This window comes from Trichechus manatus, unplaced genomic scaffold, assembly GCF_000243295.1.
Source record: "Trichechus manatus latirostris isolate Lorelei unplaced genomic scaffold, TriManLat1.0 scaffold00191, whole genome shotgun sequence".
Lineage (NCBI taxonomy): Eukaryota > Metazoa > Chordata > Mammalia > Sirenia > Trichechidae > Trichechus > Trichechus manatus.
In genome coordinates this window covers 2,097,616-2,122,276 of record NW_004444127.1, presented here as the reverse complement: position 1 = coordinate 2,122,276, position 24,661 = coordinate 2,097,616, and the positions used below count along the sequence as shown (strand labels likewise).

At 38.8% G+C, this 24,661-nt stretch overlaps 1 protein-coding gene across 1 annotated transcript in view; it reads left to right on the top strand.

Moving 5' to 3' along the window:
* PHF21A (PHD finger protein 21A) overlaps nt 1–24,661 on the top strand; it is a 165,067-nt gene that overhangs the window by 112,690 nt on the left and 27,716 nt on the right. The window contains exons 7-9 of the mRNA XM_023741815.1: nt 11,741–11,947; nt 18,172–18,423; nt 19,628–19,717. Of these exons, the coding sequence (XP_023597583.1) occupies nt 11,741–11,947; nt 18,172–18,423; nt 19,628–19,717 (549 nt within the window). The remainder of the gene's footprint in view (nt 1–11,740; nt 11,948–18,171; nt 18,424–19,627; nt 19,718–24,661) is intronic.

The following is a 24,661-nucleotide window of genomic DNA, read 5'->3' as shown; positions in this document are numbered from 1 at the left end:
AGCTCTTTGTTTAGTGAACAGAGCTTCATCCCAACTAGTTTTCTAGAGGGTAGTGATTCCATATTCTAGTCCACGTTTTACTATTAGATAACTGTAACTTTTGGTTGGTCATCAGTCACAGTGTGCCTCAGTTTTTCCATCTGAATCAATGACAGTTGCCTTAATCCACCCCAGATAGTTGTGAGAATCTTATTTGGGGAAGAAGGTGTGAAAATTTATACGTGTAAAGTGCTGTATAAAACATACAATTACTTAGGCTAAAAAATCAAATCATTAGGGAAATATTTGAAAAAAACGATGCCAACATTTTTCATTTAGGGTTTACTTAGAAAGTAGGATTATTGAAAAATTATTAAGTAATCCATATATTTATAACATTAATTCCTTTTTTCATAATCATGTAAATTAAATGATTTTGAAAAATCTGAGTACTCATAAGTGAGAACCAGTTAAGTATATGAAATGTTAGTTCTAGGGTTCTGGTTGGATTCCAAATCTGATTATTACATTTTGATTACTATAATTCCCTGGATAGCTTCAGCAAGGTAGTTTTCATTTTTTCTGACCTCTACTATGAAGTATTTAAACAGCTGCTTTCTTCAACGCTAGCTGTTGTTGTCGTAGGTGCTGTTGAGTCTCTTCCAGCTCATAGCAACCCTGTGTACAACAGAATGAAACACTGCCCAGTCCTGCACCATCCTCACAGTTGTTCTGTGTTTGAGCCTATTGTTGCAGCCACTGTGTCGGTCCATCTCATTGAGGGTCTTGCTCTTTTTCACTGAGCCTCTGCCTTACCAAGCATGATGTCCTTCTCCAGGGACTAGTCCTTCCTGATAACATGTCCAAAGTATGTGAGACAAAGTCTCACCTTCCTTGCTTCCAGGGAGCACTCTGGCTGTACTTCTTTCAAGACAGACTTGTTCGGTCTTCTGGCAGTCCATGGTATGTTCAATATTCTTCGCCAACACAATAATTCAAAGGCATTAATTCTTCTTTGGTCTTCCTTATTCATGTCCAGCTTTAGCATGCATATGAAACAATTGAAAATACCATGGCTTGGGTCAGGCACACCTTAGTCCTCAAAGTGACATCTTTGCTTTTCAACACTTTAAAGAGGTCTTTTGCAGCAAATTTGCCCAGTGCAGTGTGTCTTTTGATTTCCTGACTGCTGCTTCCATGGGTGTTGATTGTGGATCCAAGTAAAATGAAACCCTTGACAACTTCGATATTTTCTCCATTTGTCATGATGTTGCTTATTGGTCCAGTTGTGAGCATTTTTGTTTTCTTTATGTTGAGTTGTAATCCGTACTGAAGGCTGTAGTCTTACGATCTTCATCAGTGTTTCAAGTCCTCTTCACTTTCAGCAAGCAAGGTTGTGTCATCTGCGTATCGCAGGTTGGTAATGAGTCTTCTTCCAGTCCTGATACCACATTCTTCTTTGTGTAGTCCAGTTTCTCAGATTATTTGCTCAGCATACAGACTGAATAAGTATGGTGAAAGGATACAACCCTGACGCACACCTTTCCTTATTTTAAACCACGCGGTATCCCCTTGTTCTGTTAGAATGACTTCCTCTTGGTCTATGTACAGGTTCCACGTGAGTACAATTAAGTGTTCTGGAATTCCCATTCTTCACAATGTTATCCCTAATTTGTTATGATTCACATAGTTGAATGCCTTTGCATAGTCAGTGAAACACAGGTAAACAACTTCTGGTATTCTCTGCTTTCAGCCAAGATCCATCTGACATCAGCAGTGATATCCCTTGTTCCACGTCCTCTTCTGAATCCGGGTTGAATTTCTGGCAGTTCCCTGTCGATGTACTGCTGCAACCATTTTTGAATTATCTTCAGCAAAATTTTACTTGCATGTGATATTAATGATATTGTTCAGTAATTTCTGCATTCTGTTGGGTCACCTTTCTTTAGAATGGGCACAAATACGGATCTCTTCCAGTCGATTAGCCAGGTAGCTGTCTTCCAGATTTCTTGGCACAGACAATTGAGTACCTCCAGTGCTGCATCCGTTCGTTGAAACGTCTCAGTTGGTATTTGATCAATTCCTGGAGCCTTGTTTTTCACCAGTGCCTTCATTACAGCGTGGACTTCTTCCTTCAGTACCATCAGTCCTTGATCATATGCTGCCTCTTAAAGTGGTTGGATGTTGACCAATTCTTTTTGGTACAGTGGCTCTGTGTATTCCTTCCATCTTCTTTTGATGCTTCCTGCATCATTCAGTATTTTGTCCAAAGACTCCTTCAGTGTTGCAACTCGAGGCTTGAATTTTTTCTTCAGCTTGAGAAATGCCGAGTGTGTCAACCCTAGAGACAAACTGCAATTCAGTGGTAGAAAGACTGATGCCAGTTCATCCTTCCATCGGTGTGAGGTGATGATGAGGGAGCTAAATTATGTATAAGGTACTTTAAACTGCTCTGATAAAGTCAGCACAATTATTGAACATATTATTACTAAATTTTTCATTCTCACCTTTATATTTTATATATAGTTGTCTGCCTCCCTTATATCGTCAGATATTTTATCTTGTCATATTCTTCCCAGTACCCATTGATTACTTGCTTTTTATTTCTGTGCTTCTTCGCACTAAAGTCACACCCTGACCCGTTCATTATGATAAATTTTTTATTAACCAGGAGGCCATCTTAATGTTCTGGTTATCTGAAATCCTTTTTTGATTCACCTCTTATTGCTGAAAAATTTTCTAAGTAATGTCTGATTCCATTTTCCTCTCCTAGTGACTACAGTTCAGTTAATGTAATTAACTGAAAACTGGTAGCCCGTGGGCTTAGTATAACCCTCAGAGGTATCTTGTTTGGCTCACAGTGTTAAAAGCAATTTATACATTAATGCCTTTAGACGAGGCACACCCTCTCCAGCTGACTTTCATGCCCATCAGTCTCTATTATCTTACTGCTGGCCTGCTCATTCACCTATATTCCCTGCCTTGCCCCTGTGCATTTGAGTTCTCAACCTTAAATGAAAATATTCTTTAATGGTTTATCTTCTTTGTAGTGTGTCAGGGTCAACATTATGAGCATTAGTTTTCTGTGTACAGTGCTATAGAGGTGGAAGGTATAGGTTAGGCGATTGCATTCTTGCCATTCAGAGATTCATAGAATTTTAAGCAGAAGAGAATGTTAGAGACTGAGTAGAGAAGCTGAGATCAAGACTGGGTGACTTACCCAAGGTCACAGAGCTAGTTTAGTGACAGATATGAGATGGCAATCCGGATTGCTTGACGCTTTATATTATTTCTCCTACACAATACTGCCTCTTTACTTCTATTTCCTAAAAGCAGAATAGAGGGAAATATATATGTGTATGTATGTGTACATGTGTCCATGTGTGTGTGTGTGTATGTGTGTGTGTAGTTTTTATTAAGTGCTTTTGTGGCTTACTCCAGCTATATTATATAGTACATAGATGTGAGAGCTCCAGACCCTTACCAGTAAGTCAAATAATGGTGTGGGGGGTGCTAGGATGTGGAATTAGGTATCAGGAGCCAGATCTCTTAAGTCTGGCTCTACCCCTGACTTGAGACCTAGGTTAAGTCACTTACCCACCCAGAGCCTCCATGTCCTACCTAGCAGGTAATATCTATATGATATTACTGCTGTTATTTTTATTGTAACCATTATAGAACTCAGCAGCTACCACGTTAGCCTGTATCTAAAAATCAAGGGACTAACCTTATGTTCAATACAGTACGTACTTCTCTTCTGACCCTGCACCTTAGTAATTATTCTGGACGTGGAAACTGTAGAGCAGTATAGTAAGAGAGTGAGCTGTACCTTCAGTACTAAGCAGTATCCTAAAAGAAGATAAAAATAATAAATCATTTTTATTTTGGCCATTCCATCCTATCCAAAGCTTGTGTGTGTGTGTGTGTGTCTGTGTGTGTGTCTGTGTGTGTCTGTGTCTGTGTCTGTGTCTGTCTGTCTGTCTCTCTGTCGGTCTGTCTGTCTGTGTGTACTTTAAACATTTGTTCAGGTTTAGTGGGTTGGATTTGGTGACTTTTATAACCTATAAAAAAATGTTTTTCTTCACACTTAAGATTTAATAAAATACTTAAAATTTTAACCAAATGCATTTTATTCATTAAGAGATTATTTATCCTTCTATCTTGTTGAACCTTTATTTCTCTTTAATAAAGTTCCTAGTACTGACAGTTTAAAACGAAAAAGCAAACCTCTTCGAAAGTTCTGAAGGATAAGTTCAAGTGTCTTCTATCTTTGACACAGAAAACTCAGACTAAATACAGCGTTATGCAAATCATCCTTTGTCACGTGTCTTGGAAGATCCAATCCCTTGAAGTTAACTGTCCGTGGTCTTGGCAGCGTACATACGTGATGGAATTGCTCCCTCGGTGTTGTTTTATGTGAGGTCTTTTCAGAAAGTAAATTTTTAACACTGTTCATTTTTCTTTTTAACTGAGTGTAACAACTACTTGGTGATGAATCCTATTATTGAAATAGTGAATACTTTGTGAAATTAAGAGATAGTCACTCAGTAGTTTTAGAATCTTTTTAACCTATATGTTTATAGTATTATTCTAGATGATTTAAAAAATTATATTTTTAAGCATCAAGTGTGTTGTTCAGGATGTACTTTTGTTAAAATATTTCCCAACTCAAAATGTCAGTGTTTAGTGATTTATAAGACTTACATTTGTTTAAATGTAAGGAAAGTATTACATTTTATCATAGAATATTTTCTACATGATGCATACTGCCTAACACAGTATGTTGTTTTTATACTATCTTCTAAAACTTTCTTTTAAGGAAAAAAAAATAAACAGACTCGGGGATTGTTAAAAAGGTATCTTTGCCTGTGAAATGATTGATCCAGGTCTTAGTAGATGTTGATGCATTCTGCATAGATTTGGTTAAATAATCTATTATATTAACCTCTTCCAGAATCTGACTCTGTCTTGTGTTTCTGTGAAAAGAGAACTTCCTACATTATATTAAATGGTACCCAAGGCTTGGAGTAGGCAAAACAATCTGTTTTATCTGAACAGTGTCCCATAAAATGATAGGGGTTTTTGGTTTTGTTCCTTCATCCTCCTCCCCCATTTTAGAATCATCACTGTGCTTAAACTGTGTTTTCATATCCAGCTTGTCAGGGACAGCTACTGTGCAGCCATCTCCAATCATAATTCTTTTGCGAGGAAAACCACAGCAATTTCAGGGTAGAGGAATGAGAGAGTGTCTATGGTGTATGGGACAACTCTGACATTAACAAGGCAATGCTGCCTTTAAGTCATGGGTGGAGCCATAGAATGATGAATGACAAGCTGGTGGTGTGTGCAGTAGTGCTATCACAGATAGTTACAGAGGGCCGTGTATCTTGCTGAGCTAGAGTTTAATTTACAGATTAATAGCCTCCGTGTCATATCTCATTGTGATACAAACACCATGATTCAGGCACTTTTTTACATTAGTGAACAGCTAACTTATACAGACTGCAAATTGTTCTTGTATTTTTTTCTGCTGTCTTCATTACTGTGTTTACATTTAAATCAGACATCTGTTTTATGCATTCAGGGTTATAACCCTGAACCACTACAGAGGTATAGGAAATATGGGCTGTACCTAGATTTCTACACAGGTAAGTATTCCCTAATGTGTTTAACTTCTGAGATAAAAAGGCAAGAGGTAGCACCTGCTTTCTTAACCCTGTGCTTTTTTTTGCCAGTTCTCATTTAAAAAAACAAACAAACATAGTCTGAACTAACATAAAAATGTTTTATTAGACGTTAAAAATCAAGTGATTGAAATGTAATTGACATTGGAAATGAAAGTCACATTTAATTAGCTATTGCTCTGAGTTAAAAATTCTTGCTAGACAATTTGTATTATTCATTGGTCATCATCCCTTATTTTTTACATTGCCCTTGACAGCTTTCTAAGCATTCCTCACCATTAATTCATTTGATCCTCAGCATTCTTCTGAAGCAAGCAAAGCAGTATAGCTTAGTGCTTCAAAGAAACTTACAGAACTTAAGTATAAGCCATCTGAGTTCTGACTTTGGCCTCCTTGATGTTTTATTACAGAGAAATATATTACAACAACCACCATCCCCAGCAGGCAGTGTTCCTTTTTAATCTACATGTTTATACTATTTTGCCCCAGCATCCTGGTATGTTGTATATTGGGATCTGTAGTCTTTCAGGGGCTATAACTTTTTTATTTAAGTACCACAGGCACACTCGTGCTGGATGCAAATTAAGACAGTTCCCAGGTTCTTAGAAGGGTGTTTAGATTTAGGCAAAGTTTGACTATAGCAGTTGTAGCAGTCTTTTATAGTCATGCATAAGGCATTGGGGGAGAAGGTGGGGTTGAGTTTACCCGTTAGAGTATGAATGAACTAAGTAAGAAAAATGTAAACTGCATTTCAGTCAGGCTGTCAAATAAACAGTCTAATCCCCTATAGTGATGGAATACAAACCCCATTGATACGAATAAAAGGTCTAATCCCCTGTGGAGATGGAATATAAAACCCACTGATGTAAATACCAGCGTGGTGTATGTGTGTGTGTGTTTTGAAAGAAGTGTAAACCCTAAAGAATATTTTTTTAATTAAAAAAGTAAGCCAGAATCTAATCAGTACCATGACATATGCAGTCTCCACCATCTGTTAAGCATCCATGCAGAGAAATTTGAACTTTGTCGGAAAAAAATCTCTGCTAATTCCAACTGCTGCTGTTCCTTAATTCATTTATATCATACTGCACCAATTCCATGACACCTTGCAGAACTATAAAATAATTATCTATGCTTCCAACTCCCAAAGACCAGGAGACAAGTCTTTAGTAGACAACATATGCAGTTCACCATGTAAGACAAGGTTGTAGACACTGCCTTTGTCAAACAGGTAGCATTTTAAAAGGGGATATGTGAGAGGTTAGAAGCTATTTGTCCAATTCTGAATATCAGAGTTTGGGGAAAACATTCTAGTGCCTGACAAAACAAATATAATGCAAATATTTTTAATTAAGTATATTTTTATAGCCACTGCCACCAGTATTCTTTTTCTGTCAGAATTCATTCCTGTGTGTCTTCCCTGGAATATTCCCTCTAATAACTTCAGTGCATATTCTCCCATTTAATTTTGCTGATTGCATTAAGGAGGGAGCCTATTTTGAGTTTATTCTTTCCCTACGGCATTCTGTGTTTTTGTTCATAAGATGGTTGGCTCTTCGCTTAATTTTCTATTTCCTTTAAACAACACATACCTTTTATGTAATATCGTAATTTTATCACCAATGTTATGCCAGTAACACATACCCAATTCTTTGGGCTATAATTATGTGACAGCATTCCGAAGACTGCCACCGTATCTCCTTCCTGTATCCTCAGTGTTGATGAATATTGGTGTTGTAAATAAAGTGGTTGAATTTCTCATGAGATAGTAGAAAGTTTTTTTCACTTTGGATAAGTTCTGGCTTCATCAACAAATATAAACTTCTCTAGGTTAGTTTTACTGCACACATAAAACTTGGTATCCCTTGTTTCATTTTGAGCGTTGGTAAGTCTAAAGACCTGGAAAGGTTTTCGCTGCATCTTGGGCAGGAAGATGCATAAGATTTGTTTTTGGGCTTTCTGGGTTTGTGAAAAGTCTCTATCAGCTTAAGTATAAAGGGTGAAAGTTATATTCAAATTGTTTGGTTAATTCATGGAATAAAATTTTTAGTACACTCCTATGTTAAGAATGTATCTGAGTGGCATGGCCCGCTCATTATCGATATAAACAGGTAATGCAGCACAGAATGCCAGCAAGTTGAGTGAAAAAGCTGGATGCTGTGGAAGGCAGGGCTTTGTTTCTGGAGTTGCTTTTGAGAGAAGCTTTCTAAAACTTGTGTGGAAGTTTATTGATGGAAGTAAACTGATGGCTTGATTGGATGGTAGTGGCTGTCCTTCCATCTCTGCATTTTCTCCCTTCTATATTGACCAAAGCCATGGAATGTGAAATGATTGCCTTAGATAGCAGAAAATGGAACCCAATCTTTTGCTGCATCTGACCTATAAACTTCTGTATTTTTCTTTGGGCTCTGTCTTGCTGTCGTGTGAACATGCTAATAGTATCGCTGACTGTCACAATATTGATCACCGTGACTACCTGTCTTGGAAACTGTGACATGAAGTGTCAGAGGCTCTGTGAACTCTTCTGCCTGAACAACCTAGTGATGCGAACGTCGGGAATCCGAGGCTTAGAATTACATGCTGGGTTTATGGAGCAGTTCTTGACAGATGGATTGAAGGGGGCGGTGCTAGCCATTCTGGAGGTCTGGCACATTGGCCTATTGTTTATAGAAAATATATTAAGGAGAAAAGATGATAAGTTATTAACTTTCTCTTCCTCCTTTCCACCTTCTTTCTTTCCAGCTTTTCCTTTTTCCTTTTCTTTTCTTGACTCCCCGATAATGTATTAGTGAATGATAAATGGCCAGTTTGTGAGACTTAGCCTTTTCTCAGAGCTTCAGATTAATGTTTCAAGATAATTAGCTGCATTTAAAGGTCTCCATGTGAATACTATGGAAAATATAAAAATGTTTATGCCAGTATAACCTTCATTAATGGCCAGCAGAAATCATGATTTGTTTGTTTAAAACACATAATAGTAGAAGTATAGGCTTACCTCCTGTGGAGACGGGAGGAGGCACCTTGTACAAGGGGCACTGAGAACTTTGATACCACATAGCTAGGATTTATAAAGTATGATGACTGTACTCTCTCACTGCCCACCGAGAACTGAGACACTGAAGCAGATCAGGGTCCTGCTGATGTTTATGTGAGTATTGGATTCCAGAACAGCAAGAAGAAACTACAGCAGGACTGGATCGTGGGACTTTAAAAGCCAACTAATGCACATAGCAACTCTCTTTAAAAGAGTGTACCTGACTGCACCTAAGGAGCGTCTCCACTGCAGAGCTCACCCAGCTTGAGAATCGTTTTTCAAACTGCAGTGATAGAATTTTAAGTGCCAGAGGCATCAGTGCTAACCCCACACCTTGATTTTTAAAAATTTTACACACGTCCACATGCACACAAACCACATGCTTGGTATTCTTCTAATCTGGTGAGCAGCAAGGAGTGCAGGGGTAAAGAATTTCCGAGCGGCACTGTGAAATACCACAGCCATCTTTCAAAAAAAAAACTTTACCCAGCTTATATGATGTGACTGCACAGCTCCTTCTCTGGCTCACTTAGTTTCTTCTTTTTCCTCATTCCACTCAAGGACTAATGTAAGTTTGTAAGTATTTTGAGCCAGGTATTTTCCCCCCAAGCTTACTTGGGCTTTGTTTCAGGCCGAGGGTGGGGGGGTGGGGAGTGGAGGAGAAGAACAGTTGTGAAATGCAGTGTGACTCACTTGACTCCCACTCTCCTGATTCTGGTTCTGATTGGCCTTCACCTTGCTCTAGCCATATGGCTGCAGAGTACTCTAGCCTGCATCCCCTGCTCGCTCCCTTTCCCTACTGTTCCCTTCTGTTGTACATCGCATTGAGAACAGGCTCTGGGCTTTGTCTCTGGCTGCTAGTTTACTTCAGTTAGGCAGTAAGTAGGAGAACACACTACTTCCTAAGGATGGCTGTAGAGGAGAAAAACACCCTTTCCTTTTGTGCCTGGTACAGTAATTATTTAGTTTCCTGTGCTGTGTTTGTTCAAAGTTTACTTTTTGGCAGGTGTCACATCTGTGTTGTATAATTTCCCCCGGTTTTTCTCTCCTCCCCCAGATTTGAGCTGTTTTTTGGTCAGGATTCTTGGAACCCGTTTCTCTGGCTGCTGATGCTGCACTTTAGCTAGTTTGTTAGTATGTTTAACGTCTGATGGGGAGGGGAACTGAAAGCAACTCTAAATAATTATTTGTTAAATGTCTAAATGTTCTGGCAGTCACTAAGCAATTAAATCTACATGTGAAACTCAAACTTATACCCAACACCACTGTCACTTCCCTTTCCTCCAAACTGCAGTGTTCAGTTACTCTGCTTCTTATGCTTGAGAAATAGAATTTTGAAGACGTGAAAGTTAATTTTTATAACCAGTTGATATTTTTGTTAATTTGTGTTTTTATTCCTCTGCAGATGGTTTCTACAAAGACTTTGGACTCTGCATCATTTTTTTTTTTTTTTTAAATATTTACTCAAAGAGGCAGTGCTAGCAGAGTATAAAGTATAACAGAATCACTTTTCTTTTTTTAATTGGTCTTTTGGTGGCATTTTTGTTGTCTGAAAAGAATAATAAAAACATTTTTAGACTCTCTCAAGGATGTATTTTGTATTGACTTAAAGGTTTTAAAAATCCATTTTTAAATAAATATTTTGTGAATATTTTACTGTTCGGATATGTTAAATAAGTTGCCCACAGGTTTGGATCTTTTGGAGAATATGTGCAATGAAAAAGAGTTGGTTAAAATCATAAGCAGGAATTTGAAAATCAGCCTGGCCCTTGTGGTTTCACTTAACCTTTTCTTTAAAGCTCTTTATTCACCTTCTTCTCCACTTATAATCTATATTAGAAAATAACAGTCTATTACCAGATTATAACAAACCTCAGCTGATGCACCCACTTGAAAGTGTAGAAGAGGAATGGTGCTTATACTTTCCTCCTGCCACTAGGGAATGAGAGTCAGAGCCAAGTCTGGCCCCAGATGGTTATTATATATTCTTTGAGCCATTTGCTGGTCTTCAGTTCTACCACTTTCCAGATTATGTGAAGAGAACAGCATATTTACTCAGCAGCATAGTTCTAGGTACAGAGGATATAGTTGTGGACAAAATAAATCCCTGTGCTCATGCAACAATAATACATGTTGAAATGTGTTATTATAGTAGTGAAGGTATCCAAATACACATTTGCTTAGATTGAACAAGGTCTAGAACATTTCAAGAAACCTTAATTTTAAATTTTCATACCATACAGCCAAATCCCTACTCTGCCTAAACAAATGTATACATTTTCACAGAACCTATCCCAACAAAAGAGTCCTGCTCATGAATTACACATTTTAATAATTTAGAATATCTGTTGCTTATATTACTGGGTTCAAGGTTTCTTCGTTTAAAAATCTGTTTAATGTTTTAAACTGGGATAGATACTTGATGTTTGATTAACAAAAATTAGTACGACTGGTTGCTGTGTGATCAGATGGGAAAAAAAATAATGGTTGACAGTCTATGCCAAGCACAGTTCTGAGTGCTTTACTTATATTAGCTCATTTGGAAGCTAAGGGGTAGATACTGTTAATCACCTCATTTTATAGAACAGGAAATTGAGGCACAGATAGGTTAAATAACTTGCCCAACATCGCACAGCTAGTAAGTAGCAAAACTGAAATTTGAATCGAGGCAGTATGGCTCCAGAGTCATGCTTTCACTACTGCCCTATACTGCCCTTCCAGCCTAGCATGCTAAGGTAATAATTGTTAAGAAACCAGAATGCTGTGTGATCTCCATTAGCTTTTCTTTTCATCTGTGTGCCTCAGTTTTCCTTTATACATAAAACGTTCCTTATGCTGTGAGTTTCATGTTAAACAGTAATGTCAATTATTAAGTGCTCTAAACTCCTCATATGTAGAATATATGTAAATTTTAGATGTAACTAGTTTTAGATAAAGCTAGTTAAAGAAAAAATGTCAGGGGCATATAATTGCTCCATATTTCTTTGCTGCTGATAGAACAATATCCTAACAGAGTTTCTTTCTTTTTGACTTCATTTGGTAGAAAAGAGTAGTTGAACAGCTACGGAAGAACCTGATAGTTAAGCAAGAACAACCAGACAAGTTCCAAATACAGCCATTGCCACAATCTGAAAACAAACTGCAAACAGCACAGCAGCAACCACTACAGCAACTGCAGCAACAACAGCAGTACCACCACCACCATGCGCAGCAGTCAGCTGCACCCTCTCCCAACTTGACTGCTTCACAGGTAAAGTGTGGGCAGAGCACTGCAGGCTTTACATTGAATATCGGCTTGTCATCAGTCATGTAGAAATAGGTCTTGTTTTAGAACTCTACTAATCTAGCACTAAACAAATATTATTTTGGTTGCCCTTTTACACTATAACTGTGATAAGAATCACTGGAAATTTATTAATAGAAGGAAATGACATTATTAAGGAACAAAAGTTAAATGATTTTCCTACCTGTCCAAAGAAGGGAGAAAGCTAGTCAGTGACAAAGAAAAAATCCTTCTTTGCATTAGAACAGAATTAAAGCCTTATTTTGAATGTCTAGAAGTATTTATTTGTTTTGATTCTAAAGGTCTGTGGGACTTGACCTCATCCAGAATTGTTTTTTGAAATTCTTAGCAATTAGGAATGGAGGTATTTCAGTATCAATGTCCATAGGACCAGGTAGAAAAACGCGATCAGAGGGTGATATATTTCCATTATTAATAGAAACAGTATATTCATTTGTAAGTCCATAGTCATGAGAATATGAATCTGTTCTAATACTTTGAAGGACATCTCAAATAGAAGCTACAGGTCAAAATTAGAATTAAGGGGTGGGAGCTAAATAACGTTCTAACTGGGTGTAGCTGTGTAAATGTTTTTACTGCAAAGGGCATTTTAAACTAGCCTATAGTGTAAGGATAGTGAGGCAATCAAGATACACAGAAAGGACATATTTGGGAATAGAAATGGCATTCAGTTAAGAAAACTATCTAGGCTTCATCTCCACACACTTACATGTAATATGAACATGGCTTTTAAAAACAGTTGAGCAGTGGTGTTGATCCTTGCGGTCACAGACCACTTTAAGACTCTGTTGAAAGCTGTGGATAACCTCTCCAGAAAAATACGCATTTACACCTATATACTCATTTTTGCCCATAGACTTAAGGACTTTGGAGTCATCTGCATGGACACCCCTTACCCAGCAACACTAAGTCTTTACTATATCTTTATATGTAGAGGAAAAGAGTATAGCTTACTTTATCATTGGCTGTTCATGAATATTGGGCTGGTTCATCAGTACATTTTGCAAGTGAATTATTTTTAAAATACTAAGTAGTATTTGTTAAATACTAAAGTTAGTTAACATTTACATAGTTTACTATATACCGGCTCTCCCCTAAGTGCTTTACATGTATAACATATGTAATCCTCACCCCAACTCTATGAGGAAGGTATTATTATTAGTATCTCTGTTTTTTAGAGGAGAACACTAACACACAGAGAGGTGAAGTAGTTTACCTAAGATCATATAGGTAGTATGTGGTACAGCCAATATTTGAACACAGATGTTCTGGCTGAAAAAAACTATCTATTCAGCCATTCTTCCATAGTGGCATACAATATCAAAAAGAAAAACAGCAAAGAGAAATCCCTGTTGTAAATCAGATAGCTAGAATTGCCTACATAATTTTTACCCTAATCCCCACCCCAAGAATATTTGCGTGAGGCATTCAAGCTGACTTTAAAAATCCCCTGAGCCTGACTTGTATTGCTTCTGAAAGATTGCTTATTAAGATTACTTTTATTGGAGTTTTAAACAGAGCTGGGTTAGGTTGTTCCTTTTCCAAAGTACAGTTTGATCACAAAGTGTTTACTTGAAGGAGTATGATAGAATTCTTTGTTTCCTGGTATATAGGAGTTGTCTCTCTTAACCCATGGAAAATTCCTATTCAAATAACATTCTGTTCAAGTAACATATATTAGAGAAAATAATAGTTAGTCCCTTCCCTGGTAGTCTGTGTACTGTGCTGCCTTGGGATGGTGCATGGGGAAGGGCCAGAGGCTGTCCCCCAAACAGTGTTGTATAGTGTCTCTCCATCTGGTAGCCCATCTGATATATTTAATTGCTTTAGCTAACCTTTGTTTTGTATTGTGTTTGTTTTTTTTTTTTTTTTGTCTAATGCAAATGTTTAATGTTAAAAGCCTCTAGTTGCTTTGTTTTGTGTTCTAAACTATCAATCAGTATTTATTGGATGTCCTCTACGAGCCAGATTCTGGTAAACAAAGAGATAGCAATACTCCCTGCCCTTGGGAGCCCTCGAATCTGGTACATTATGACACATACTTTTATTCATTCTGTAAATATTTATTGAGTCTCTACTACGTGCAAGTACTCTGCTAGGCAGTATGAAAGATGGACTCACAAGACAGAGTTTCTGTCTTCACAACTTTTTAAATGTAGAGAGGGAGATACAAACAGCTAGCAGAGAAGAATAAAATGGAAGTACTGGTAATGAGCTGTGAAAATACCAGAGGGTAGAGTAATTTTGACTAGAAGGATCAGAGAGCACTTCACAAAGGAGGGGCCATTTGAGCAGGGCCATGACAGATGAATGGGATTTCAGTGATGGAGCAGAGGGGGAAGAGCATTGCAGGTGTAGAGAACAGTATGAACAAAAGTATGGAGTCTAAAAAGTAAATGCATACCCTAGGAATAGCAAGTAAACTTGTGTGGCTAGAGCATGGATTCCGTTAAACAATAACAAGAGGGAGATAAGGCCAGCAAGGTAGGATGGAACTAGCTTGTGGAAGCCCTCCAATGCATGCCAAAACTTTTGAGTTTTTTGGTAATCAGAATGGGAGTCTGTCTGAGGCTGGGTTCTCTAGAAAAGCAAAACCAGTAAAGTGTATAAATATATATAGAGAGAGAGATTATATGAAGGAAACAGCTCATGCGATTGTAGAGGCTAGAATGTCCCAAGTCCATGGATCAGGGTAGAGGCCTCTCCCAAGTCACACAGCTGCAGAAGCTGGCAAGCCCAAGATCGGAAGGTCGGAGAACAGGGCTCCCACTCACAGGCTGTGCAGATGGATGAATCCCAGGTTCGGCAGATAAGCAGACAGCTCAAGTCCCAAGAATGGGAGATGAGACGACAGGAAGCAGCCGCAGGATCCAGAGAGAGCAAAAAGCCAGAACGTCTGCGTATATACAGATGCGGGCCACACCCCCAAGGAGACTCCCTTTCATCTGACTGGCTACTCACAGTATATTCAATCATGGGAGTGATTACATTAAAACACGGAGCATCATGGCCCAGCCAAGTTGACACACAATCTTAACCATCACAGAGTCATTAAAGGTTCATGAGGATGAGGACAAAGACAAGTGGGAGGTTGGATATGACATATGTTAAATATGTAAGTTCAGAAAGGAGTAACTATTAGGTAACAGAGTTTTTTACTCTAAACCCAGTGATTAGCAATGTACGTAGGCAATGAGGAAGTTTCATGTGGGGGGTGGAACAGTTTTCTTACTTAGTTAACTCTAACTCATGCATGTGTGCATATTTTGAAATGTTTCCAACCTATAGAGAAAGCGAAAGAATAGAACAGTTGAATACAGGTATACCCTTCAACCTATATTCACACCTCCCTCATTTTTATTGATGTAATGCAAATGTAAAGGAGAGTGCAGTTAATGAAACCAAACAGAAAATAAACCCCTAGAGAAAAAAAGGGAGTTTGTTTTTGTTATTTGAGTGTACAACAGTGACTTCCCGTTCAAAATTAAAAGAACATAAAAACAACCTAAAATGGATGTGGAGGTTAATTAGAGCCCATAGTAACAATCCTTTTTAAGTACAGTACTGCTTTGTACATTGGAGTCCATCTCTTTTACTGTCAGTAGCTCTTGCTTTGCAGGTAAACAACAACAATAACTTAACTAAATATTGAAAAGGGTTTTTCTATTAGTGTTTCTTGCCATGTATTTCTCCATTAACTCCCAGCAAGTTGAGTTTTGGGTTTTAAAGAACCCCTTCATGAAACTGTGGGGAAACTACCACTTTCTCCTGAAGGTGTTTATACTTGCACATTGTCAGCTAGCCAAGGACTAATCACAGCTTCCATAAAAATAATTTTCTTTGTTGTCAGACACCTTTTCTCTGTGTGTCTTCTCCTCCTGCCAGTACAGTTCAGGCATTTTCATTAGGCTTAGTTTTCAAAGTCCTAGATTGCCTTCGCCGTCTAAATGCCAACACTCCATGAATTTGGTTTTTGTTCCCTAATACTTGGGATAAAATACAGACCAGATTAAGGGTAAAGATCTAAGCAATACCTGTGACTTGGTGTCAATAAGTAGTTTAATAAAGATACTGTGCAGAAAGTTTTCATTGAAGCATATAGTCCTAGGTCCTCCTGTACCTATGTACTATTCAAAAAGTTTTATAGATTCTAGATTTTTTTAGTGAAATTAGTTTAGTCACAGCTAAATATTTGTAAAGTAGAATAAAAATGCTAAACTAAGATGTGAACAAGCTTGTTAGGTATCAGTGTTTTTTAAGTCTTAGGGTTAATGGTAAGTATATAATTCAGGTGAGTTTGAGGTTTTATTAGCTGTTTTCTAGAATAATCACTTCAGGGTTACTTAAAATACTGATAATGAATTTACCTGAAATAAGGAATGTTTCAAACAAGAATATGTTGACCTCTTTTAAAGCAGTGACGACATGCACAGCTGTTTTTACAGTCCATGTCAGTGAGTTCTGCTGACTAGAGCTTTCCTTCCACAACCTGTGGTGGCACCAGGATTGAATGCCATCTGGTGTGACTTGCTCACTGTTTCAGAAGTTCTTTGTATTTAAATGTCTTAAATTGAAAGATAGTGCTAATATCACACTGTGTTTAAAAAACACTTCATTGAAGTTTTTTTGTTAAAAGAAAAATGAAAGATGTTTAAAGATTAGATAACGTGTGTTTGGAAATATTTAATCTAGAACCAAATACACAGTCACTTACATAGACATGGAGATAGAAATTCACAAAGTTGTCAAAATCTGTTTCTGAAAAAGTGGGGTGCTTTTCACGGTCTAGAGCAATGCAATTCAGTAGAACTTTCTGCGGTGTTGGAAATGTTCTTTATCTCTGCTATCCAATTTGGTAGTCACTAGCAACATGTGGCTATTGGGGATTTAAATGTGGCTAGTGCAACTGAGGAGCTCTGGTGGTTTGATTAAGAGCTCAGCTGCTAACCAAGAGGTCAGCAGATTGAATCCACCAACCACTCCTTGGAAACCCTATGGGGCGGTTCTACTCTGTCCTATAGGGTAGGAGTGGGAATAGACTCGATGGCAACAGGGTAGTGCATCTGAAGAACTGAAGTTTTCATTTTAATTTGTTATAATTAATTTAAATATAAATAACCACATCTGGCTAGCAAATTGGACATCACAAGAAGAAAAAGATTGGTTATTATCAAAATCAGAACTGACAAGTTGGAATAGATAAATTTTCATGTTCCTGAAATGTCTGTATCTTTAGTGACTAGTAGCACCAGATAGATGTATATTCTACGTAATAAGGCTATTTGTATTATTTGTAACTGACTCCTTTAAATACTGGAGTAAAAAGTTTAGAAGATTACAGCTTCAGAGCTACAGTAGCATTTAGGGAGCATTGTCAAATCCTGTCACCTCAGTTCATCCTCTCATCTCTAAGAATTTTTGAAACGCAGGTGTTTATTTCCACCTTGTCATGTTTTACTGGATCTTTGGTAATTTCTACAGCAGTTCTCCAGAGAAAAGATTATAGGTGGTGACTCATGTCCCTTTGGTATCAAGAACTGATACTTGCTAAACCAGTTGGTTAATATGTTTCATTATCTGGAGTTTGGGATTTACTACCTCTGAGGCAGCAGTTAATGCTAATCCTCCTGTGAATTTCCCTTCCTCCTCTCCAGGGTGATAACTCAAAAAATGAAAAGACACTGTCCCTTTACCCTAGCATTTGTGTCACAGAAGGTAGAGAACTAGAATTAAATGATAACTTTCTTCATATTAAGAGGTTGAAGCAGTTAAGGATAGAGATGATGTGTGCCCTATTGATTTGCAGCTTTTATAAAGTTTCTTAATTGAGACTAAAGAATTAGAAGGAACAGAAGAAATAGGTACACACATACTCTGTACACCCACCCTATTTATTGTTGAAAACCTTGTGCCCATAGTAGTCTACAGTTATCACTGTGAACTAACTTGCCCATTTATTAACGAAGCTAAATTTGAGAACTCTAGCAAATGAGGGATTGCCTTTCCCTATAGTAAGAAGTGTGCTCTGTGTACACAAAAGAAATGCTATTGTAGAGAGAAACTTGATTAATTATGAGAATTATTGCTTTATTTATTTCTGGGGTTTAGCAGCATATTGTTAAGTGGGATCACACTTTGATGTCCTAATACCTGTTCTCCATGTTTCCTAGAAGACTGTAACTACAGCTTCTATGATTACCACAAAGACACTACCTCTCGTCTTGAAAGCAGCAACTGCGACCATGCCTGCCTCTGTTGTGGGCCAGAGACCTACCATTGCTATGGTGACCGCCATCAACAGTCAGAAGGCTGTGCTCAGCACTGATGTGCAGAACACACCAGTCAACCTCCAGACGTCTAGTAAGGTCACTGGGCCTGGGGCAGAGGCTGTCCAAATTGTGGCAAAAAACACAGTCACTCTGGTAAGCCAGCAGCTGCTACTCATGTGTGCCCACATGAGAGGGTTCAGGGTATGCGTTTGTAGAATATTTCCATTTAAACTCCTGCTGGATTTCTCAGCTTCCCTCACTCTCCTGCCATACCAAATTCCCCTTCAGTGCTGACGGGAGACTCTGGCATTGCTACCATCTGCTTAAATAACTATGGAGCTGTCCTGATTCTAAGGACCAAAACTCATTTAGTGGATTGTTTGAGGTCGAAGTGTGACCTGACTTTAGGGGAACAAATGTCCTTCACAGAGGCATACACACTGTTTATCTTTCCTTCCATTCTTTCCACAGTCCTCCCTGTGAAACCTGAGTACTTAAATTCTCTTGTGCTGTATTACTGCTTTGGGGAAATCTCCCTGTTAAATTCTTTTAATTCACTATTCGTTTAAGGTGCTTACACCCAGAAAGTACTGGAGTTGATTGGGGGACTTTCAAAATATTCAAGAAACGCTGTCCAAGGTCTATCAGAAAAAAGATTCTTGGAGGAGGAAGTACTTGAACAAACAAATTGTTCCTGAGATTTCTAGGGTAAAGCCATTTAGAAACTGAGGTTCTCTAAAGCTTGGGGGAAATATATCTAATTTTTGAATTAAAATTCCATTCTTAAATGGCAGCTAAGTGCTCTTGGTGGCTTTTGAATGATGCCCAGTGATGAGTGAAACTAGAGAGCAATAAAGTGAAGCTTCACCACTTACCCAGGAATCCTTAGAGTAACAACCAGATAACTCAGCCAGATGCTAAGAGTTAGGAAATTCTCTATAGGAATAAAGCTGTTCACTGTTAGATAAAGCTCTCACATTAGGAAAAAGCCCATTTGGCCGGGCAGCAAGTCTGATTTTACTTTGGATCCAGTATTGACTTTTAAAATATGTAAGTGCGAGAGTTCTTGAATGTCAGAGGAATTTGACGAAGATTGCTGAGGCTGTTACGTTTTGCATTAGGTGTGTAAGGAGACAAATGTAGTTGGTTTACATTGCAGGTAAAGCATGCAGGTGGGAGAGTAAAAAAGTTTCTTAATGCAGTGTTAATTCAGATAATTAGTTCTACAGTGGAAGCTTATAGAAAATATTGTCTGATCCAGAGAATAGTGATGCTGAAAATACTTTTAACAGTGCCTGGCTTTGATACTGAACAACTGGTTTTCCTCTCTGGTTTATTTGTCTTTCTCATTTTTTAGCAGGTTCAGGCAACACCTCCTCAGCCCATCAAAGTACCACAGTTTATTCCCCCTCCCAGACTCACTCCACGTCCAAACTTTCTTCCACAGGTAAGTAAACCAGTGACAAGTCCAATGGTGGGTCATGTGGGACAAAATCCTCTTGGGCCTTTTTCTACGTAGCTGTGATGGAGATTGTCAGGTCAGCTATATTCAGATCCCACTTAGCTAAAATTCTGGCTGCTAATTTCCATACTGCAAAGAAGCTTATTTTATCATCAGGGTTTCTTAGCGTTGACCAAAGGCAGTAGCAGGGGGAAATGAGGAAAAGGGAAATTACCTGGATTTAAAACAATTGCAATAACACCATTATAAACCTTATAATGTTAATCTACTAGAAGAATTTAGCCAAAACCTGCCTGGTAGTAGAGAACGCATACAATGACCACTTTTTATTCTTTCCTATATACCAAAGAGAGTAGGGAGGAAAACAGCAGCCAAACTAACCAGTAGAAACCATTGTGTTCTACTGTGGAAAGTGATGGCATAAAGCATCATATTTAAGCACAAAGCCTTGTCTATAAAGACGAGGGGAAGTCCTACCTAGGCCCAAGTAGCTCTGCTTGCCCATATCTTCTGAGGGTATTCTTCTGGCAATTTGGCTGCACTCACCATTCTCATGGAAGAATGTCAGAATTGCCCCAGTCTGGACCTTGAGGGTGGCATGCGTGATAGAGAGGCTGGGAGTTCCCATCTGGGGCACCAGATTTCAGCTGAAGAGAGAAGACAAAGGAATTTTGTGGTCAGTGGCATAAGTAATTTCTGAATAGCCTCTGGGGAGGGGATGGGCAGTGCTGACATGAGGTAAGATGATTTTAGTCATTCATCAGATAAATCTCTAATAAAATATCTTCTAGGTATCAGATACTATGCTAAGCACTATAGATATGCTAGTTTTCAAGATAGACAGTTCTGTGCCCTCAGCAAAGTCTGGTGGTTGTTTCAGACACATATTGAGGCAATCACAGTACCTGTTATAGGAAGCACAGGGTAGTTTGAGAATACATAGGAAGGACATCCAACCCAGTCTTAAGAGGATTTGAGGTTTCCTTGAAGAGTCAACACCTAACTTGGGACCTAAAACTCTAGTAAAGTTAGCCTGAGAGTTTTAGAGGAAGAATAGAAATGTTCCAGGCAGAGGGCAGAGCATATATCAGGTCTGGGATAGAGAAACATATGCAAGTTTAAGGAACCAAAGATTTACTATGGCTGAGCAGAGCGGGCCATATGGCTAACTCAGGCTAGAGTAAGAGATGAGGCTGGATGACTGGGACCAGAGCCTGGGGAACTGTGTGGAGCCTATGTTTAAGAATTTGAGTCTTATTCTAAGAGCAGTGAGGATCCATTAAAGAGTTTCAAACAGGCACTTGACATGATTAGATTTACATTTTTGAAAATTTCTTCTTGCCACTGTGTAGATTGGAGATGGTCAAGACTGTGGACAGAAAGAACAGTTAGGATATTGTCAACAATGCTAATAGCTAATGTTTAGAGAATCTTGCCACGTGCCAGGTACTGTGGTAGGCACTTTACATGGATTATCTTATTTAGTCTTGACAACAACCTTATGAAAGTGGATTTTACTCTTTTTTAGATAAGGAATCTAAGGCTTAATCCATGTTTTTCAAGTGGTGGGTAATGACCTATTAGTAGGCTATGAAATCAATTTAGCAGATTATAATGAGAGTTTTTAAATAAAGTGAATAAAACAGGATAGGAAAGATTTGAGCAAATAGAACATAAGTACGGTTTCATGAAGTTATTGTTTTACAGAGATAGAGATATATGTGTGTACTGGTTACAGTATAAAATATATTTCCTGCCATGAGTCTGCAGCACCTACCACAGGGACATTTTAGATTCAGCTAAACATTTAGACTCACAAGACTGTCATGGGCTGCTATACTTGGCACCAGTCTACTTAGAATTGTATAGGTCAGAAATCACAGCTTGCCAGCAGGGCAGCATCAGACATTCCTCTTCAGCGGGAGTCCTTACAGCAGCCCATATAGCAATCTGTACAGCCGTCCAGGGATAGCTCAGGTACACGGAGCAGAGATCTTTATCAGGAGGGTTTGAGAGCCACCCTGACATAGAAGCCTTATGCCCCACAGGAGCTAGTATATCTTGTAGCAATTCCATAAACATGGCTTTCAGTCTCGCAATGGAGATGCCTAGTTACCAGAGTCACTCCACTCCGGATGCCCAAAGCATGGCATCTCATCAAGTATTTATAATACTTCTAGTCTAGATTTGATGTTCCAGTCAGGAGTCATTTTTACCATAAGCAATGTTGCCTAGTAACATAGTTGACATTCTTACCCGTATCAGGTTTCCAGGGGAACAGAGCTAGAGAGTTAACTAAAGGCCAGATTCTCATGCATAAGGGGAAAGGGTTTTGCCCACGGGGTGACAGTCCAGAAAGTTTAAAAACACTGGCTTAGAGAGATCTGGTAAGTTGCTTGAGGTTACACAGCTAGTTAATTGGTAGAGCCGGGATTTGAACCCACAAGGCTGACCCCATGTTTTTAACCACAGTTTTCTGCTGCTCTTTCAGTAAGCTGAACATAAGCTAGGGCAGTGGCAGTGAGAATAGAAAGAAGTAGGCAGATTTGAGAAATATTTAGGAAGTAGAGGTAGAGTAGGAAAAGTCAAGGATGATTCTGAGGTTTATAGGAGGAAGGAAAGGCTGGAGGAGAAATTGATGAGTTTTAGACATGCTGATTTTGAACTTCTTATGAGAAGTCCAAGTAGAGATGTCTAACAGGCAGTGAATGTGATTCTGAAGTTCAGGAAATGTCTCTGGTCCAGAGATAACCGTGTGGAAGTCTAAAGTGCATAGATGATAATTGAAGCCATGAGACGAGTGAGAGCTCCCGGGAAGAGTACATTAGGAAGAAATGGGCTTCCATGACAAAATCCTGAGAAACATGCCTATTTGGAATTGGGCAGAGTAAGAATAAGCCCACAAAGGAGACTTAAGAGAAGGAGTACCAAGAACAGGGAGTTCGGGGGCCAGAAATGGGGGTGAACTGGAGCAATGGATGTGAAGAAATTTAGAATGTGTATTAAGGCCATTAGCAGCATTATTACCATACTGGGCACAAATCCTGGGTGGGACCAGTCTCTGGATTAGGCCATTCATCCAGTTCCTTTCCCTCAGCCTGAAGAGGCAGCATGGTATGTGAGAGGGAGTTGAAGGTGTAGAATCAGAAGAACTGTGTTCTAGAACCTTTACCAAAGAGGACATCCAAGCAGCCAACATATGAAGAGATGTTCAGGATCAGTAGCCATCAGAGATGCGAATCAAAACTACAACGAGATACCATCTTACCCACGCTAAAATGGCACTGATAAAAGACAGATTAACAGCAAATGTTGATGAGGATGTGGGTCAGTTGAAACCCTTATCCATTGTTGGTGGGACTGTAAAATAGTACAACCATTATGGAAAACAGTGTAGCACTTTCTCAGAAAACTAGAAATAGAACTATCCTGTGATCCAGTAGTACCACTCCTAGGTATATACCCTCAAAACCAAAAAACCAAACCAGTTGCTGACGAGTCAATTCCAACTTATAGTGACCCTATAGGACAGAGTAGAGCTGCCCCATAGTTTCCAAGGAGAGGCTGGTGGATTCGAACTGCCAGCCTTTTGGTTAGCAGCCAAGCTCTTAACTACTGTGCCACCAGGGCTCTGTTATATACCCTAAAGACCTAAAAATCATGACACAAACAGACATACGCACACCTATGTTCGTTGCTGCTTTATTCACAATAGCAAATAAATGGAACCAATTGAAGTGCCCATTAACGGATAAATGGATAAGCAAATTATATGGTACTTACAGTGGAATACTATGCAACCATAAAGAACAATGATGAGTCCGCAGAACATAACATAGGTGGACATGGAGGGCATAATGCTAAGTGAACTAAATCAAGCATATAAGGATAAATATCATAGGACCCCTCTTTCATAAGAAGATATGAGTAGATAGATAGAGAGAGACCAATGTTCATTGGTGGTTACCAGAGAGAAGGTGGAGTGGGGAAAGTACACTTTATACCTTAGACTAGTTTTTTTTGGTGATGGGAAAAGTGGCATCGAATGTGAATGTAGTGAGCACAGCACAACCAAGTAATAACAAGTGTTTGAGTACATGTGGATGGATATAGGCAAATTGGTATACAGGTAGGTACAGATGTGTACATAGGTGAGAACAGATAGAAGTATGTATAAAACCAAAAAAAACCCACTTTTTTTGTCAAGTCGATTCCAACTCGTAGCAACATTACAGGACAGAGTAGAACTGCCCCATAGGATTTCCAAGGCTGTAAATGTTTACAGAAGCAGACTGCCACATCGTTCTCCCACGGAGCAGCAGGTAGGTTCAAACTGCCAGCCTTTTGGTTAGTAGCCTAGCACTTTAACCATGCGCCACCAGGGCTCCTAGAAATATCTATAAAAAAACCAAAAACCCATTGCCGTCAAGTCAATTCCCACTCATAGCAACTCTGTAGTTATATCTAAATACAAATAATATACGGATGCAGGGACATATATTCATTGAAGACACAAACATGGATACTCCTCAGACGTAACCAGATACCTTCCAACATTGATTTTCTGGGTTTGAGGGCTTAGGACCATAGTCTCATGGGAAAACTCAGTCATTTGGCATAACATAGTTCACAAAAATCATGGTCGCCATCCTAGTGAAATGAGTAGCATCTGGGGTCTTAAAGTTTGCAAGCAGCCATCTAAGATACTACTATGGGTCTCTGCTTGCCAACAGCAAAACAGTAAGAAGGTAACCAAAAACATAGAGAAGAAACAAGTCTACATGAGCAATAACCTCATCTACGCTGTGACCAGAAGAACTGGATGGTGCCCAGCTACCACCACTGACCATTCTGACCGGGGTCATAATAGTTGGTCCCAGATAGAATGGGAGGAAATTATGGAGCAGAACTCAAATTCTTAATTAAAAA